This window comes from Lycorma delicatula, chromosome 4, assembly GCF_047948215.1.
Source record: "Lycorma delicatula isolate Av1 chromosome 4, ASM4794821v1, whole genome shotgun sequence".
NCBI lineage: Eukaryota > Metazoa > Arthropoda > Insecta > Hemiptera > Fulgoridae > Lycorma > Lycorma delicatula.
Genome location: NC_134458.1, coordinates 102104139 through 102124045, shown reverse-complemented (window position 1 = coordinate 102124045; position 19907 = coordinate 102104139). Strand labels below are relative to the sequence as shown.

Below are 19907 nucleotides of genomic sequence, written 5' to 3'. Positions count from 1 at the left end.
GAGACGGTTTAATCGGTAGGAATCCAACAGGTCCGGGAACACGGATCTCTAGATGTCTTGTGTAAGATTCTACCTCCTCCTACGTAAATGTCTGTATCGCTCTGCTCCGGCGGAGGGAAGGTAAGAACGAGTCCAAAATTAATTACCTCTTGTATAAAATTTTTTTTTTTTTTTTTTTTTAATGATGAAAATTGATTAAGGAAAAGCGAAAAATATCAACAAATCTCAAATAAATTGGTTTAGATCGGTTTAGGCATCTTTTGAAGATTGCACACTCAACATTTTCATCGAGATCCATAATATTCATATGCAAATTCACTCAACATGAGAGCTAGAAACTTAAATATAAATTAAATTAATTGATTTATTATTTATGTATTATATTCAATTTATAAAACAAATGATCGTTATACGAAACTAACCTTCCTTGACAAAGTAACAAAAGAGAATTTGTTGTGGCTTCAAAATTCATAAATCGCTGAGGAGGAAATATAGGATTCAAAATTATTCTAATTTTGATCATTATTGTTTCTTCTAACTTCGACCATTATTGTTTACCATTTGATTTGACCCACGTGTTTTTTCTATATGCATGTTTAATTGTAACTACAACCCCCTTTTATTTAAGAATAAAAATTACTGAAGAGTAAGAAGAAAAGTGACAAATTTTTATTTTTACAAATAAAAAGGAGGAAATTAAACCTGAGTCTTAACACAATTCGATTTTATGAAGAAAAATCAATTAAATAAAATATGCATAATTAATATATATTTCGCATATATATCGATATATATGCAATATATCGATGTGTAATAATATAAGTATACACCCTGACCGCCACGAGGCGTACTACGGAATCGGGATATTCCGCTAGTGATCTGTACATTCCGGTGCTAAACTAAGGGGGTTGCACACACAAGAGAGACACATATAAATGCCGTTCAGTAGGGTAGGATAATATAATAACTATACGCCAGTGCTACATTAGTGCTCCTTGTGGTGAGAAGTGGTACTATTGACACAGCATACCCACTTAGCCACTAATTTATTTAGAGAATTTGTTGTGGTGGTGTGTGATTTTACAAAAATTTTTTTTGCAAATATTATTATTTTTTAATCGTTAACAAATGTGCCTAAGAAAAATAAGCCAAAATCCTATAAAAAATACCCAAAATCTCAAGATAATGAGGGTGAGCTTGCTGTACACTCAAACTGTTGATCTTTCAAGTTGAAAATTTAATGGTATCAGTGCCCCATATATAAAAGTAATCTGACCAAGTTAAGTCAAAATCGATCCAGTAGTTCTGGAGATATAAGGAGAGCAACATCAAACATATACACACATACATACGAACATCTGGAAAACTTTCATCCAATTTTTTGAATTCCTTATGTGTCAAAACATCAAGAGCTAGTGAAAACTGCATATTCCGAAATTGGAACAAATACAATATTTTTCCTTCTAATGCTATAGTGCTAGATGGGAAAGTAATAAAAATATAAACATTTTATTGCTTGCACAATCTACCATTATCTTTTTTTATGACTATGTTCAATTAAAATCTGATTTATAAGTGGCATAGTCATTATTCCTTTCTCTGAATCTAGATTCAGTATACAACTAACTTTTAGCAGTTTAGCATACTATGCAATAGTATATATCAGACTCAGGGAAGTCAACAGGAAACCACTTCATTCTTCATTCACCTTGTGTAGTATGCTTATTTTTCTTGGAAGAGCTAGTTGTTTTGTAGTAGTAACTTTTTTTCATGTCAGGTTGTTGTATATACTATTATGGTTATGTATACAAATGAACTAAAAATAAAACTGCTTTAAATAAATTACAATATGACAGTCACTGATTAGGCACCAAATTATGATATGGTGAATTGTTCCTGGTGATATTTATTACCTCATTTAACAATGTCAGAAGACAAAAAGACATTGATTACCTACATGCAAAATTTGGTAAGCTAAATTTTAGGCTTGTTTTCATTTATTATAGATCAGTTACTGTAAATGGTTTAAATAAATAAAAACAAACAATGCACAATTCCTAATTATTATGGATCACACTTCAAGCATGTACAAGATAAAAAATAAATATGTACCACTTTGTTAAAAGTTTATAACTGCAATGTACTGAGTATGTTTTTCTTGGTGATTTTTATTTGGCCGAAGTCTGTTTGTTTCTAATTCAAATTATGTTCAATAGTTGCTAATAATTTTAAAATTATTTCAGTTAAAATCCTTTATAATTGAAATTAGATTAATTAAATATTTTTGTACTAATAAAAATAATATCTGAGTATTCCAATAAGAGTTTAATCTGTTTGTCTCAGAATTAATGTTTAAAAATAAGATAAGCTATACAATATTCTTATGAAATAAATGTATAAATTCTAATTTGTCAATAATGTAACTATGAATATTGTTAAACTGATAAACTTCAAAATGACAAATTTACGTGCATACAGGTTTTACAATGTTAAAACCAGATAACCAAGTGGCTCTAATATTCCTAAAGCTTTAATATTATAATTTACATGGTAAACATAAAATAAACTTGTAAGATATAATTTATCTTGATCAGGAAAAGGCACTTTTTAAAAATAAAACTAATGACGCACAGAAAAATACATATATTTTATTTTTAAAAAAATTCCCTTTTATGTCCTAAAAACAAGAAAATAGGTGCTGAAACAAAACTGACATAATACTATAGAATCATTTCCATGTTATATGAAAAAATTCTTGTAATTGATTATGAAAGGGTGATTTTTTACTTTATGTCTGCAGCATCTGCTTTTTCAATCACTCTAAGAAGTACTTTTTCATAAAAACCTGAAGTTTCTTCCTGCAAAGAGAAATTGAAATTAATAGATTATTATTGACTGATTAATTCATAATAATTTTATTTTTATAAAAGAGATTTTATATTTACATAAAAAGTAACAGGTTACTTAATGTTGATTTAATGTTCTTAGAGAATGTAACAAAAAATAATGTCTGAAAAAACCTGCAGTTATTAATCACAGTATCTCCAAAAAATTATATTGTATTAAATAGAAATATTTACCAAGAGCACCACTTAAGCCTTAAATACATGCTAAAAAATCTTATTAAAGAATATTTGACCCTAAAGGATAAAACTGAGGGTTTAATTGACTAATTATAGAAGTATATATAAAAAAAAGAGAAAACTTTAGTGAAATTTCAAGCTGCTGCCATGTACCAGGACCTATCAAGACTATGGAAGGAAGAAACTCCTGCAGTCAGACTTCACTCATTTTCTATATCTTATTCAGTTAGCTTATAAAGTTCAAATAAACAAACTGCGGCGTATGAATGTTCAGGTGGTCGATTGACAAGCATCTCCTGTAAATTCTGATGCATATAAAGGAAACTATGTACGATAATATTCAGTAACCAAGTATTATCACATTTTAAATTATTATATATATTTTAAATTTTAATAAACTAAGACATTTTATTTGAGTTGCTTTAAGAGTTATGAAATTGTTCACAAACAGTAAAATTTCACTAATATCTTAAATTAGATTTCTATGATAATAAAAATAATAATACCAATTCAGTTTTCATCATGATTGTGAAAAATTGGTAGTGCCAGTATTAAGAGATACAATGGGGGGCTCAATTTTGTTTTCTATTTTATTATCCAGTTCCCAATAATTTGGTTCAATAGTTTTTGTTACATGTTTTATACAGTTTTTTCATTCCTGTTGGATTGTTTTATCGATGGCTTTTAAGCGTAAATTTTTAACATCAGATATTTTAAAAGCAGTATTTTCTGACGCTATGTAACTTGATTTGCCACCAAATTAACTCAGTTGGGTTAAGTACACAATGATAGGGAGGTAATTGAAGCACAGTTTTGCCACTGGGTCTTATTAACTCATAAATTTTATACATATTAAAATTACTTTAATACACAAAACCCTTTTGCAATAATTAGACCTTAAGTTCATCCTCTTCAAAAATCACTTCTTTTGAATTAAGACACATTTTGATATCATTCTTTTCCCAAGACACAGTTGGAATTCTTTCCTTTTTACTTGAATGATAAGTGGTGTTCTCTAAGACAATAAAAATTATTTGATTTATCTTCAAGAGGAGGTAACACATTGTTAAACCATTTCTCAGTAAATAAAATTTGTGTACCCTTTTAAGAAATCATCAATTTTTTCTTCAATTAATCTGCGAGGTTTTGTATTTTTAGGAAACTGTAATTTATTAGTAGATTCATACATGTGTACACTAAAGCAGCACAACTTCCACTTATGTTAGCAGTTTATTAATGACACCTGAAATAAATGCCATTGGATTACTGTGTAATGTATGACAAAAGCACTCATACAAAGGAGATGTTTGTTTATTCTCTACTCTATAAGCTAACTGAATACAGCATAAGAATTTGACATATGATTATAATAATTTAGTATTTTACATTATTTTTTCAAGTTGAAGTTATTATGATAAATATATACATTATATACATGTGTTAACAAATTTTGACAATTCTTAGGTAACTCTTTAGCAGCTAAACACAGAAAAATGAAATTTAACAAATGCTATTTCAAAATAATTTATTTTTCAATAGGAACCACTCCACCTCAAGCATCTCGGAAACAGCAACTCAAAACTTCTGAATAAAAAGGGATATTTGAATATCCCTTACCAATTATTTGAATTAAAATTCCTATCATTTTTAAAGAGGCACTGAAAAATAAAAATTTTGATATAAAAATTTCTTGACCATGACAAATTCAATCGAAGTGGTGGTTTTTTAATATTTTTCACAGCTAATTTTGACAGTAGTCATTTTGGTTAGAATTGTTATAACCTGAAGATTTGTGCATCAAAATTTTTGTTTTTTAATGGTCTTTAAAGTGATGTATCACAACCCTACCTTTTCCATCTAAAATTAATGAATTGCCTCTCTGGCTGCTTGCAGCATGGTGGTCTCATACCAAAAAATAGATCAAGGTAGAAGTATTAATATAGATCAAGATCATAGTTAATGTAGATCAAGGTAGGAGTATTTTTCTATGTTTAATTATTATAAAGTTATGTAAGGGTTGTTGTACTTTGTTAACACTAGGTATAAAATTGTACAATAATTAATTGTATAGGTACAATTCCACCAATCTGTAGTGATTGGTAGCATCTTAGCCTTTCATCCAAAGGTCTTGGACTCGAATCCTGGTTAGGTGTGGCATTTTCATATACTGCAAAATTCCTTTCCATCTTCCAGACAAACTTCAAATTTATGTCATGAAATCATCAAGCAAAAAAACAAAATATTATTGTAAAAGCAATGTTTAACATTAACTTTACCATTGTAGCTCTTGCTTTATATTGCCTTGTTATATTACATTAACTGCCTTATTATAGTATTTTACATTAACTGTAAATAGATTTTATTATTAATAATTTTAAATAAGTAGATATCACATTTTTTGTTTTATATTCTATTTTTATATTAATAATTTCCATAAAAAGCTGTAACATCTGAATATTTTGTCATGCGTTGACTCTTCACTTTTACCTTTCTTATTATTTCATAAGGAGTAGAATTTTAACTTTTTTAGAATATCAGAAAGTCATTAAAATAATGGTAATATTCTCATAATAACACTGATAAACATAATTTTTGTTTCATAACATGTAATACATGATTTAATCTGTTTTTTGATGCTGAGAACGAGTATGAAATCAGAATCTTTCTATCACCCACCATTTTTGAATAATTTTTAAATTTTAAAGGATTTTTTTCATTTTTTAACATATAGTTAGCATTTTAAGCTCCTATGTTGTATTTTTTTAGTTCATTTTTTATTGTTTAATTTTGTTAAAATAATCTGTAAGCTATAAATAAACAATACTAGACAAAGAATTAAATCATATCATAGTCACATATTATGACATCATATCTAATACTGAAGAGTGAGCCTTCATGGACAAGATTAATCATGTGTGTGCAGATCAAAACATGTAACTGAAAAGACAGCTGTGTTGTTTGTATTAAGCACTGGATTTAGGAATGAATTAATTTTTTCAGTCTTATTACTGTCTTAAGTTTGTTAACAGTGTATTGTCATAATGCCTCAAAATTGTGTAAATGAAGTGGATGCCTTTTGTTACATATGTGGTGAGTTTAATGTAAAATCAAATAGAAAAAACATTACACCTTTAAATAAAAAAAGTATAACATTTGTACTTTCAGTGTAAAATTGGTGATCAGGATAAGACGTGGGCTCCTCATATAGTATACACTAACTGTTCTGTATATTTAAGAGGATGGCTGAAAGGTAGACAGAAGGTTTTGCCATTTGGTGTACCTATGCTTTGGCGTGAATCAAAGGATCATGTAACTAATTGTTACTTTTGTTTACAAGTGTCTAGAATTTCTAAAAAATCTAAACATACTGTAAAATATCCTTCATTGCAATCTGCAATCAGGCCTGTACCTCACAGTGAAATTATTCTAATTCCTGAGCCATCTGTGAATGTCTGCTTCAAAAGCAGTGATGAAGAATCAGGCAGTACTGAAGAAGACAACAATGATTTTAATTTTGAATTATCTTCAAATAAGCCATATCTTATATCACAAGGTGAATTAGAATTAAATGACTTGGTTGGGGATTTAAATTTATTAAAAAATCAAGCTGAACTGTTAGGATCAAGACTGCAAGGTTGGAATTTACTTTACTTCAAAAAAATACAAAAGTTTCGGGCTTTTGAAGCTGACAAAAAGATCTTTCTCAGTACTTTATTGATGAAAATAATTTAGTTTATTGCACAAATATTGATGAGCTTATGATTAAATATTGATGAGCACTTAGGACAAGTTCATAAACCTAAGGACTGGTGCCTTTTCATAGATTCATCCACGTATAGTTTAAAAGTGGTTCTACTACACAATGGTAACAAATATCCTTTGATACCTATCGGTTATGGTATTAATTTGAAAGAGACATATGATGTGATGAAAGACATTCTTGAAAAAATAAATTATAAAAAACATAGCTGGAACATATGTGGTAATTTGAAAGTTTGAAAGTTACAGCTATTTTTTTTAGGCATGCAGTTAGGCTATACAAGTACATGTGTTTTCTTTGCGAATAGGACAGCCGAGCTAGGAACAAACATTATGTTACCAAAGAGTGGAAGAAACGAGACAACTTAACTCCAAATGGGAAAAATATTATTCATGAGCTCTTAGTTGATCCCAAAAAAATATTTTTACACCCTCTCCATATCAAGCTAGGACTAATAAAAATTTTGTAAAAGCAATAAAGATGGATAGTTCCGGATTTCTGTAAATCAGGCAAAATTTCTGAATGTAAGTGAAGGAAAAATTAAAGAAGGAATATTTGTTGGTTCTCAAATAAGAGAGTTTGTCAAAGATGATGTATTTAACTCAATGTTAAATAATGTAGAAAGTGCAGCAGCTTGGGCTTCATTTAAAGACATTTGCAAAACTTTTCTTGGCAAACAACAATCCAAAAATTACCACTATATTGTTAATCAACTTCTTACTTCATACAAAGCTATGGGATGTAATGTGTCTTTGAAAATACATTTCCTCCACTCACATCTGGATTTTTTTCCAGACAATCTCAGAGATGTAAGTGATGAACACAGTGAACATTTCCACCAAAACATTTTGGTGATGGAAAGCCACTATAAAGGGAAATGGAATACTAAAATGCTAGCCGATTACTGCTGGACATTAATTTGGGATGTGCCTGAGGCTATTTATAATTGAAAAGTGTCAGCAAAATCATTCTAACACAAGTTAGAATTACAATATAAAAAATTATAAATTTTACAGATTTTAACTATATTTTCCCTTAATTTTTTTTAGAAGTGTAATTTATTTAAAACTAAGGGTGATAGAAAAATTGTATTTACAGATCTATACGCAAAAAATCAATTCAAGAAATGGTATCACACCTAGAGAAACATTAAAACTTTTTTTTTGTCTATTAGTATAATAAGGGGATTTTGAAATAATAATAATAATAATGAAGAGGGGATTCTGAGGTAATATCTACAAAGCTAGATTAAAAAAGTTGAAAAAATATTTAGAAAAAATGTTGTGTCTTAAAATGATAATAGTATAGTATAACAATACTTTTTTTAATTAAAAAAAAAAAATCTTGTGAATTAATTAGCTTATGTTCAAAAGAAATTTTATTCCAAAAATTTTAGAAACTCTTAATCTAATTTAAAAATACAAAGTAACTTATTCTAACCATTTAATATTAACTATTTGCAACCATTATTATATTATTGCAGAAATTTAGTTGAAAAACTGTAACCAAAAGGATAAATAAAAAAATAAAGTAACTGATAAATGAATGTATCTCATTTGGAAACAATTTTTACCTTGAAATAACCATATTATTTACTTTTTACAACAACCATATGAAACATTAATTCTTTATTGACAAATTTACAAATTTTCATAGAAATTAGGTTAAAAACAGATAAGAGATGAAGGAATTAGTAAGATAATAAACTCATAAACTGCTCCATAGTAAAATCAGGAAAATTGAGCCAACCTTTTTACCATATTATTAATGAAATGATGAATTCTTATAATAGTATGATCATTTCACTACCAAGTACCAGTATAAATTCTTGGATCTTAGAAATGAAGGCGATTCTACAAGAGGTTAGGAAAATTTTCATGTTTGTATTTTGAATGTAAAACCTTCATTAAAAACCAAAACAACATCCAAAGAAAGAATAAATAATTTTTTTTACCACTTTTTTGTGTTTTACTTTATTTATTCCTGAAAAATTAACAACACGTATCAAACAGGATAACAAACTATTTTTGGTAAATCTAACGTAATCCTTTGGCTGATGACAAAAAATATTTTCATGCTTCAGTTTTTATTTTTAATAAATTAACTAATTTCCTAGTCAGTTTATTTAAAATTAAATTGAAAAATTTCCTTTTACAAAAAACAATGTTACTTATATGATAAGAGTTCAGATTTTATCAATCAGATAAATCTAAATCTTTTGCACAGCGTAATACTAAAGTATTATATATAAAAATATTCAGCAACAATTAATATTTAAAAATTATAATTTTATCTTATACTGATTCTATTTATTTATTTATTTTGTGTAATTGCATCACTATTATTTCTTAAAATAATTATTTTTTTGTAATAATATGTTCTAAACTCATTTCACCATTTTATTTATTGACTTTTTACTCTATAATGATGTTCTGGGAAAAGTTTATCCTAGTTCTGCTTGATCCATTTAAGTATATGCTAGAGTAGTTGTTTTTTATTATCTATGGAATAACACAACTTTTCACTTCTGACTTGATCTATAAAATAGATCTGAATGACGAGAAGACAAGTTTAATTCATACCATTATAACTTCCATGATAACAGAGAGAAGTAGTATTTATATTTCACATTTCTTGCTACAGGTACTGTTTAATTACGTAATGCTCTGAATAAATGATTTATTTATATACAGTAATTTAGATTAAAAATGAAGGAGTTAGACAAAAAGGGTGTACTTAATACTTTAGAATTGAAGGTTCTTCTCAGCTATTATTTTTATTTTTTGTTTAAAATATAAAATTATTATGTACTAGTATTATCTGTTCATGCAAGTCATACTGTAATAGTGATATCAATTAATATTCATAATATCAATTGTAATAATTCTATCTTGAGTTAACAGTTCATAATTATTTCCTTTATTATTCAAACATCTCCTTACATCATTCACATTATATCAATCTCTGTACAGCTGACTTCAATCCTTTACCATTAACACCCCCCTTCATTTTTCATCATCTGTTATGGGTAAAAGTCACTTTTTATGAGTCATGCAATAAATATAATCAGGGAATAATGGTGATTTTAATGAAAAACAAAATATCTAGGTAAATAATATTCACTAATTACTGTAAGTCAAGAGGGAGCAAGTGCCATAAATAAATACAACTATTGGAAATACAATAATTTGAGCAAATACTTAGTTTTATAATCAATCATATTTATGTTTGGGAATGATAATAAACATGATAATCATTTTTAGTTTATTGATAGATTCTTTTTAATGTATTAGTTTTTCATTTTGTAAAGAAGATTCCTTTTAAGGAAAAATTTAAGGAATTTTCCTTAAAAGGAAAATTCCTTTTAAGAAGAGCCTGAGTCTCTTATTTAAATCAATATTAGAATTTCTACTTTTTTCTCTAATATTACTAGTCAAATTTTAGTTCTTTCCTTATAAATAGATAAAACAATGCATAATTCAGTGCCAGAATAAATGATTTATAGTTAAATATGAGTAAATATTCATCATTTATTCAGTATAGTTTAGTCAAAAATGAAATCTAATTACTTTTATAAACTTTGAAAGTATATACGTCATACTTAAATTTATGGTAAGGAGCTAAAATTATAAGTCATCATAGTTATTTTTGGCATTCAAGAACTTGTTCAGTTTTTGAAGGAATAACCTTATCAATCCCCAGAATGGTTTGGCATGTTTTAAGTACCTAACTGAATTATAATTTCATTAAGTTTTCCAAGAGAAGTTAACTTTTTTTAAAACATACATTAATACTTACATCAATGGATGATTCTAGAGACCTACTATATAATTGTTTATATTTATTTTTAATTTGTTTCAATTCAGCGTCACTTTGAGTAGCAATAATTCTTATAAGTTTTTCATCATTTGTACCCAGACCAATCATAGCATTGTACAATTCTTCTGCATAATATTCAGCTGGATCATCTGCATACCTTACTGTAAAAAATAAATAATGAACTTGATAAGTAATTAAGAAATTTATACCTTTAAAAATATTCAATTGTACAAACCAATAATTCTATCAGAATGTAAGTTCTTGGAAATTCTAAGCATTTATTGCAGTATTAAAATTAGAATGATATTGTCAGTTGGACAACAACATTATCATGCCTTGCAGAAAACCAACTTTTAAATCTACAAGTATTCATATTAATGCTTTTTGTTGCCAAGATAATTATGTTGTTATGAAAAGTCTTGTAATTGTGAGACATATCCCACCAGCATTAATCAATTGTCTATTAAGTATTCAGTATTAATTAATTGTCTGGTATTACATAATATTCATTAATTTAATATTTTAGAGATTAGTTTTTGACTGATTAAGAATGGGAAGAAGTAGGAGCTGATAAGTAAACACTTAATAGATACCTCAGCTATTAGTATGACTCTTTGTGCCAAGTAAAGTGTGACTTTTGTACTCCCTAATAGAGTGAGATTCCCTGAACAATTCAATGGACACTCAGAGTTTCTATCCCATTGTTTTCTGAAGAGGCTGTCCTGCCAGCTACCAAATTGTGTTAGCCATAAAGTTTGACTATTTATCCTGGAATATGAGGCAGTGCAGTGTAAAAATAAAAGATGTAGGATGATGCCTGACCATTTCTAATAAATAACAAATTGTACACATTTCAATGAAAATGTGGTGCAGTTCAACCTATGCTATAAAATTATAATTAGGTTTTAAAATGAACCTGTGAATCAAAATCTGTTCTTATATAAATCTAGGTACAGATGATCATAACAGATAATAAAATTAAATGATACATCATCATATTAATTTTTTTATATTCATTTTCATAGATATTTTTCATTAAAAGAAATAATAATAAATGTTTACTCATATATCTCCTTCAAATAAATGACTAAAGGAATTTGCAGACAACCTGAACTCCCATCCTGGATCTATGGATGTCGTGTTTTTAATACTACTACATTAACACTATCATTCTATATCACTATCTACAGATAGTAGTTGACCTAACATTCTTGCAATCCTACAATGAAAAAATCAATTGTTTTGTAACAAAATCTAAAAACCATCTAAAGCCTTACTTAAAATAAGCTAAAAATGAAATAAACATATATTATTTCACAAAGCATGAAAATATTATAATTTTGTTAAAACCAATTAACCTGTTTTTGAAAATTATACTTTTTAAGAAAAATATATATATATATATATATATATATATATATATATATGCATATCTTTTAAAGAAATATAAAAATAACATCCACTTTCTTCTTTGTAAAATTTGTATCACCTATTATTCATTTTTATATTTTACATGTAAATGTTTATATAAAATATGTGTTTGTTTTATACCTTACATATTCTATTTTTCATATAACTGTGATAAATCTGGGATACAAGCTGCAGTAATCAGGTTGCTGTGTCAAAAAGTAATGATGCTGAATACACAACTGGTTCATGTGATGAACACAGCTAAGGTGTTATTTGTAAAACTGAATATTACTGGCATTTGAGTAGTTTGAAATGGAACAAAATATTCAGCTCAGTGAAGCAGGCAACAAGAAACTACTTTGCTTCTCAATTTTTGTAGTAAGCCTGGCTTGGGAGTTGTTATTCTTGAAATGAGCTATGCCATTTTTTGAAGTGATGTACATCTCATATCAGATCACTTACAACCAGTTGATTGTGGTATTTAACAAGCATACATGTATAATATTTATAATTAAAAACTAATCTTAATTTATAAAATAATAAAGATAATGGAAATCTAACACTCACCTACAGTTCCGTATGCCTCTGATAAAATGCTGTTTTCTTCACATAATTTTTTTATTTGTTCTTTTAAAGATTTGCCTTTATCCTTTTTGTACATTTCAGAAACATATTTAATTTGGGCAAAACTTTCCTTTGCAAGAAATTCATTCAAATTTGGGTTGTTAACAACTGTACATTTATCTAATAAACAAATTAATTTAGTATTAATAACATCAATTTCACATGTAATCATAACATGAAATAGGGATTTTCTTCTCAGAAAGCACTGAGCATTTAGTGTATAACTGTTTATCACTGACCCCCCTTTACATTTCTATACTATGTTCTTATAAAAATAAAAAATATTTTTTAATTGTTTTAAACTTTTACATCAAAATACTGATAAGCTTATTTAAATTAATTTGTTAATCAATAAGATTTTGAAAATAGAAAGAATTCAGTACAGATCTGGTATGAAAAGTATACAGTTTCAACTGCTTGAAAATAACAACAGTCACCTTTTAAAACTAAGTTCACCAAACATGAAATTCTATTAATATAAGCATGTCATATCTTATCATTATATTCTCTGAGTTATGTAAAATTTCATAATCTTCTGAAAAATTAATAACTTCATTTTCATTTTTAATTCATTCAGCAAAATGAAAGAGATTCATCATAAATGGCACACATACTTGCATGCGCACATCATACACAGACAACACAATCACAAGTATGTTAATGTAGGTAACATCACAATATGGCTGATCAATTACTTATTAATGATGTATGATTTGTTGCAACATTGATAGCACATTTTTGTATTAATTTAAATAATAAATTAAGACTTATAAAGAGTTTGTAATTTAACAATTAGAACTATATATATTTTTTTTAAATAAAAATAAAATCTTGATAGTAAACCGATTAGTTCTACAATTTTTTTTTAAAATCTGTTTACAAACTACAAGAAGGTTAATAAAAAGAGTGTTCAACTTAATTACCAATTATTTCTATTAGTATTCTAACAATCTTATTATTACGTTCAATTCATAGAGCACCTAATTGGGCTGATCAATTATCAGGAGACCTTGAGCTTTAGAACCCTGAAAGATTAAAACTTAAAAGTATGTTTGAAAAAGTTAAATGTTATTTCCAAGTACAGGTGTGATTTGTGAAACTAATTTTAAAAAATATTTGAATTTTTTTTCTATCAATACACAAAAATATTAAAAATTAAAAATAAACGATGAGTTCTGGAAAAAGAAGAAAGCATTTACTTATAACTGACATTTTCTATAATTTTTTCCCATTACATCTGCAGAAAGGGGAAAAGAAGAAGAAAAGTAAATTTTGGATCAGAAAGAAGTAAGACAAAAATTTAGTCTATTCCTGCTGCTTTTCAACTTTTAAACAGAAAATAAATATAGAAATTGCAGAAAAGCTTTGAATGAAACAATGATCAAAGTCTAAAATAAGTAGTGATAAAGTGTGATAGGAAGAAAGATGGTAAGGAATTGAAATACAAAACTGGAGGAACATAAAAATCCAGACATTACAGAATTGTGTTATTTAGATAATTAAATTATTAAAGATGGATAAAATAAAAATAGAAATTGAAAGCAGACTGGGGCACACTAGAAGAGATTTCATGCCATAAAGACATCTGCTAGTATCAAACATAGATCTAAAAATTAGAAAGATATTAAAAATATATGTGTATCACTTAATAGGACAAAATATGAATGTAAAGCGTGACAAATAAATATAAAAAGCATAATGAAAAATGATAGAGGCTAGAAATATATTGAAAATTAGTAGACTTGCAAATTTTGTTGAAGAGTTCTTATGATAGATAGGGCAAGACAAAAATTCATAGAAAATTTTGTAGAGATAAACTAAATAGGTGAGCCATATCCAGGTTTATTTTGTGATGAAGAGAAATGTTTAAAATGGTAAAACGTGTTGCAAGAGAAAATGCTTGGGATATATAAACTAGATAATTGAAGTTGTATTATTAGTATGTTAAAATGTAAACATAGAATAGAAATAAAAAGAAGTGGATAAATCAAAAAATTGAAAATCTATAAAAGAAACCTGTAACTCTTTCACCCAATTTCCCAGGAGGATACTACTGTTTTGCATTCAAAGAAAAAACTGAATAATAAATATCATAATGAATAATGTGATGCTACTATGTTAATTAGACCTACTACAGTCCACCGCTCTACCAACTGAGCTACCAGAGGTTTGTTAATTAGACCTGAGCATAGATTTGAAAGTATGAAATCCAGCTTTAGTAAAATAAAGTTTGTGTTTCTTTTTAAAGACAAAAGGCATTGAAAATTAAGCATTTTAAAATATTCAAAATGAGCTGGAAATCAAAGACCATAAAAGTAGAGAACCTGCTATGTTATAAAGAAATTAGAATCATATTTTACCTGCTGTTTCAGGGATGTAAGTAACTTGCTGCTTTGCTTTTCCTGTATCAACTGCTGTACCTTTCTCTCTTAGTTTTTCCTGTAAGAAACAAAATAAATTACAAAATTAATAAACAAAAAAAAAAAAAATTTGCTGATCTCCGTGGAAGAGTGGTAGCATCTTGGCTTTTCATCTGGAGGTCCTGTGTTTGAATACCAGTCAAGCATGGTATTTTTCATAAGCTACAAATTTCCATTTTCATATTTCCAAATGAAAATTTCTTTGTAAGCTTCTGTAAATTATCTGTAAGATATTTAAAATTAGGTTTTAATCTGGTTATATGTAACGGAAAACATATATTAATCAATTTATAAAATGCCACTATTCCAATTACTTATTATCAAATATTTACAATAAAAAATCTGATGTGGACACCACAAAACTTCCTTGTACTCCTATTAAATTGCATATACACATTTTTTGCTGCACTTCATTTAAACTTATTTCATTTGAAAGTGAGATATGGCCCTCCAATTCTTTAATAAAGTGGACAGTTACACAATTGCATTGTGGTGGACACTACACTGAATCACATTTTTTTGTGGTGTTCATATCAGCATTTTGTATTAGTTTATACGTATATTAATTTTGTTTCATGTCGCTCAAGTAGTTATGTGATGTAAATGAGAACGTGTTGGATCCATAACCATGCACACATCGGTTCAAATCTGACTTCTTATACATATATATATATTTTTTTTTTTTAACTTTTTTTTATTTATTTAAATATATTGATTTATTAACAATTTTTAACCTCTTAACAATTTTGGATTAAAATGAAAGGTACATAAAATTTTGTTTCACTAATAACTTCTGATTTTTTTCATATTTATAAAATATAATATAATAAATATTTCATAATCTTATTTGGCTATAACTCTGGAACCAATGAAAATAAGTACCACTTATATTGTTGAAAAACTCTCAATGCACCATAACCTGCAGTTAAGAACTGCAATACACAAACTGCTGTAAAGAAAAAGTCCAAAATTCAGATTTTTTTTGGATTCTGGGCTTTTTTGGACACTTTTGGTCCAGACAATTGCAATCAAAAGGAGAGGTGCACAACTAGAAGTTACAACAGTCCTAAATCCAAAATTTCAACATTCTACAGCTAATTGTTTTTGAGTTATGCGAGATATATACATACATACATACAGACGTCACGCCGAAACTAGTCAAAATGGATATTTCCATTGAAATCTGAAAAGCGAAATTTTTCCCTGTCACAATAACTCCTTTACTTTGTCCAAGGAAGTAAAAATTAACTTTTTCAGTTTAATTTTTTGAATTTTAAATTTTATTAACTGTAAGGTTCACAGTAAAATTAAGGAAATATAGACAAACGCTATTACTGGTTACCATCACTGACATAATGATGGTTAAAGTTCACATATTCAGGTTATTTTGTTCACAATGTGTCTGTGAAATGATAAAAATGGTGAAAGTATATGAGTAATTTATATTTCTCTGGCTAAATATATATATAACAAAGCTGAAAATAAATTATTGAACCAAATTAAGGAATAAAGTCCCTTTTTTTCAAAAGGTACCAGACCAGGGTTCAGTTGGACTCTGTCGGAAAACTTTTATGAAAGGAAACCCTAGTACATGCTAACACCCTAGCTTTTGATTTACAATCATGTAATGTTTTCTAATCATATTTGTTTAGAATGATGTAATTATTTGAAACTACTACCAAAATCTGTTAAAGCTAGAATAGCCTGATGTAATTTCGCAGTAATCCATCCTGAAGCATTAATTGAGATGAAAAAATCCTTTAAGCATGAAGTGTTGTGATTATGTACTAACTAGAAGGTCAATCAGATGTTAACTAAACTACAATTTATAAAACTGATTTACGAAATGTATGCAGTTGAAAACAACTGAAGTGACTAGTGAGCATTGGCTCAATTCCTGCTGTGCATACTACCATGTCCTTTTTTGTTAAGTAACAAATACAATGAGAAAATAAGTGTTATTGTAGAAGTCATTAGACAAAAACTGTGACAAAGGAAAACTAATGTTTTCCTTTGACTGAGATCTTGTATAGAATACATATGCAGTTTGAGATGAACATTATTGGAGATGTAAATGCATACAAGGCATAAAGCATTTGCCTTAAGCCATACAAAGGTATTGTAATAATGTACAGAAATTTATACTTGGTGATGTTCTAAAACGAGAATTACACCAAACAACATTCAATTAATACAAGATATTATTGAACAGAGCTGTCAGTTAACAATAGATGAAATTTATAACGAAATTGAGGTAAGCCATGGCAAAGCGTTATCAACAAGTTTTTGGCATGATCTGCACTCGTTAAATGAAAATCATAAAGCTATTAATGATGAAATTAATCACAAACAAATTACAGTTTAGTTTATATCTAATTGATCTTCTAGCAAGTTGATAATCACAATACTTGATAATTAAAAAGATTTTTCTGGTTAAAAAATTCACTCTGCATGTAGGGTGCATTTTTGCAATATAGCAAAGCAGAGGATATGAATTTTCAAATTACATTCCTACTGATGAAGAGTCTGATATGTGGCATCACTGTATTCCAGAAGTGAAGCGGTCCAATTTTATTAACAAAACTTAAGATGTACCAGATTCCGTAAAACCAAAACTCCTGATTGTCTAATGCATTGATTTCCTGTATAATCAAAAAAGGTGCCAATAACTACAGAAAATTATTAGGAAAGGTCCAATTAAGCTTGTTGTTCCAAAAGATATGATATCTTCATCTGCAGCGAGTATTCCTGTGTTATAATACATACATTAATTATATATATTTTTCAACAATGTAATACAAATTAAATTAAATTATGAATATGTTAATACACAATTGTTAATTCGAATCAGTATCTGTTTTATTTACAGTCCACTTAACATAAACAAAACATGCACTGATCCAATATTCTTACATAATCATGGCAAATATGATGGATTACTCTTAAACATGATACTAACTTTGCACTACATTCTTATTTTTTGTTTGGTCTAATTAAGTTGTAGTTGAGAGTATGAATTTAAAAATGAAGGTGGAAACTCTGTGTATGCAACTGCCTTTGGGACATTCCTCATACTTGTATGACTGATTAAAAAATCGAATGACTTCATGATAAAAGTACATAGAAGTTAGCAGAAACTGTGTAAAAAATTTGGCAAAACATAAAAAGCAAAGTTCATTTTATGATTTACTGATCATTGTTTATGTTTATAGTGTACAATTATCAGCAAAACAGTGCACCAGGATCACTTTTAAATTCAGGAAAGAGCAAAAAATTGTTTAATGATGATTAATTTTGTTTCTCGCTTGACTGTTTACATCTTTTTAAAGGTAGCAAAAAAATTGATTTTGTAAGGGAAAATCTTAATAAAAGGATGTAAAAATTACTACATTTAAAATCATGTTTTACACATAAAATACATATGTATTACACAAAAAATTATGAACCATACTTTTATATTAAATACCACTTAATATTATAAATAAAATTTAAATAATACATAGAAGCAGATCTTACCGATAAAATACTTGTAAGAAATACTTTATAATCAAGAGCTGCATATTCTTCAATCTCTTTTTTTAGTGATTTATTATATACTAGAAAAAAATACAAAAATTAATTAATATAAATGTTATGTAGGTGTAAAATAAAATAACATTTTTCATTTTCATTGTAAATAGACATTTTATCACAAAATTAATATATGTATGTAATTTTTTTGCTATTATTTGACTATCAGACTTAGTAATGGTATGATTCACTGCAGATGGTCACAGAGATAACTAAGAACATTTTTGAATTAAGATTTTTAAAAACAATTATCATATTTTGGTTAGGTTGCCATAACAAGTCAAAATATTATATAATATATTATATATTATTTAATTTCACAAAGAATGTATAAAATTTGTTTTATAACATTTTTGAGCAAATTACATATATTTTTAGCAATGAAAATTATAATAATTTTAAAATTAAAATTTATCAATTATTGTTAATAAATTCTGATTTCAATTCTTTAAATAAAATTAATCAGTAAATATATAGATTAGTAAAACTACAAATTATTTTGTTTTTAAAGCTTCATTAAAATCTTAAAAATTTTAATGAAGTATGTGTGTGTGTGTGTGTGTGTGTGTGGGGGGGGGGCTTGTGCGCACTTGTGAAAAAAATAATAATTTGCTGACAAAGGAGATGAATAAACACTACTCAAATGTCTGTAGTGCATTCCATATTTAGACTGTGATTCATTTTAAACATTTGCTTTTATAAAAGTTTAAGTAATTTTTTTTATAAAAGATTTTAATAACTAAACTTTAAACTTGTCATTGGTTTCTGTGTTTTGTCTTGATTATAAATATTCTGTGTTCATTGAATTTGAGACTTTCAGTCAATTTAACCTCTTCCCACTTTTTTGTGGATGTAAATAGTCCAGATGAGATAAAGATATATCTTACAACAACATTGTCTTGCAATTTGTATTTATAGATACTTTGGTGTACTTTTCTAAGTGAAATGAAAACATTTTTTAAACACTTAGTCTATCCACTGCATACAAAAAAAATATAAATACACCCTTACATAAAATGTAACAGTCTGCATTTAAGTAAATACATATTTTCATTAATTGAAGCTTATCCACCCACTGCTAGTAAGTATCTTACCTATTCAACTATCATTAAAAAGTGATGGAAAATCTCACAAAAATTAAAAGTTTCCATCAAAATATTCTATTGTTACATGTCACCTATATCTCTCATTAGTCAATATAAGCAACATTTTTCAGATGGA

General features: G+C 27.3%; 1 protein-coding gene across 1 annotated transcript in view; it reads right to left on the bottom strand.

Moving 5' to 3' along the window:
- Positions 1-2628: 2628 nt before the first annotated feature.
- Positions 2629-19907, bottom strand: part of LOC142323712 (annexin A13-like) — a 32669-nt gene continuing 15390 nt past the window's right edge. The window contains exons 4-8 of the mRNA XM_075363839.1: positions 18633-18712; positions 15057-15135; positions 12640-12816; positions 10642-10823; positions 2629-2858 (exon numbers count right to left, since the gene is read on the bottom strand). Coding sequence (XP_075219954.1) covers positions 2784-2858; positions 10642-10823; positions 12640-12816; positions 15057-15135; positions 18633-18712 — 593 coding nt within the window. The 3' untranslated portion in view covers positions 2629-2783. The remainder of the gene's footprint in view (positions 2859-10641; positions 10824-12639; positions 12817-15056; positions 15136-18632; positions 18713-19907) is intronic.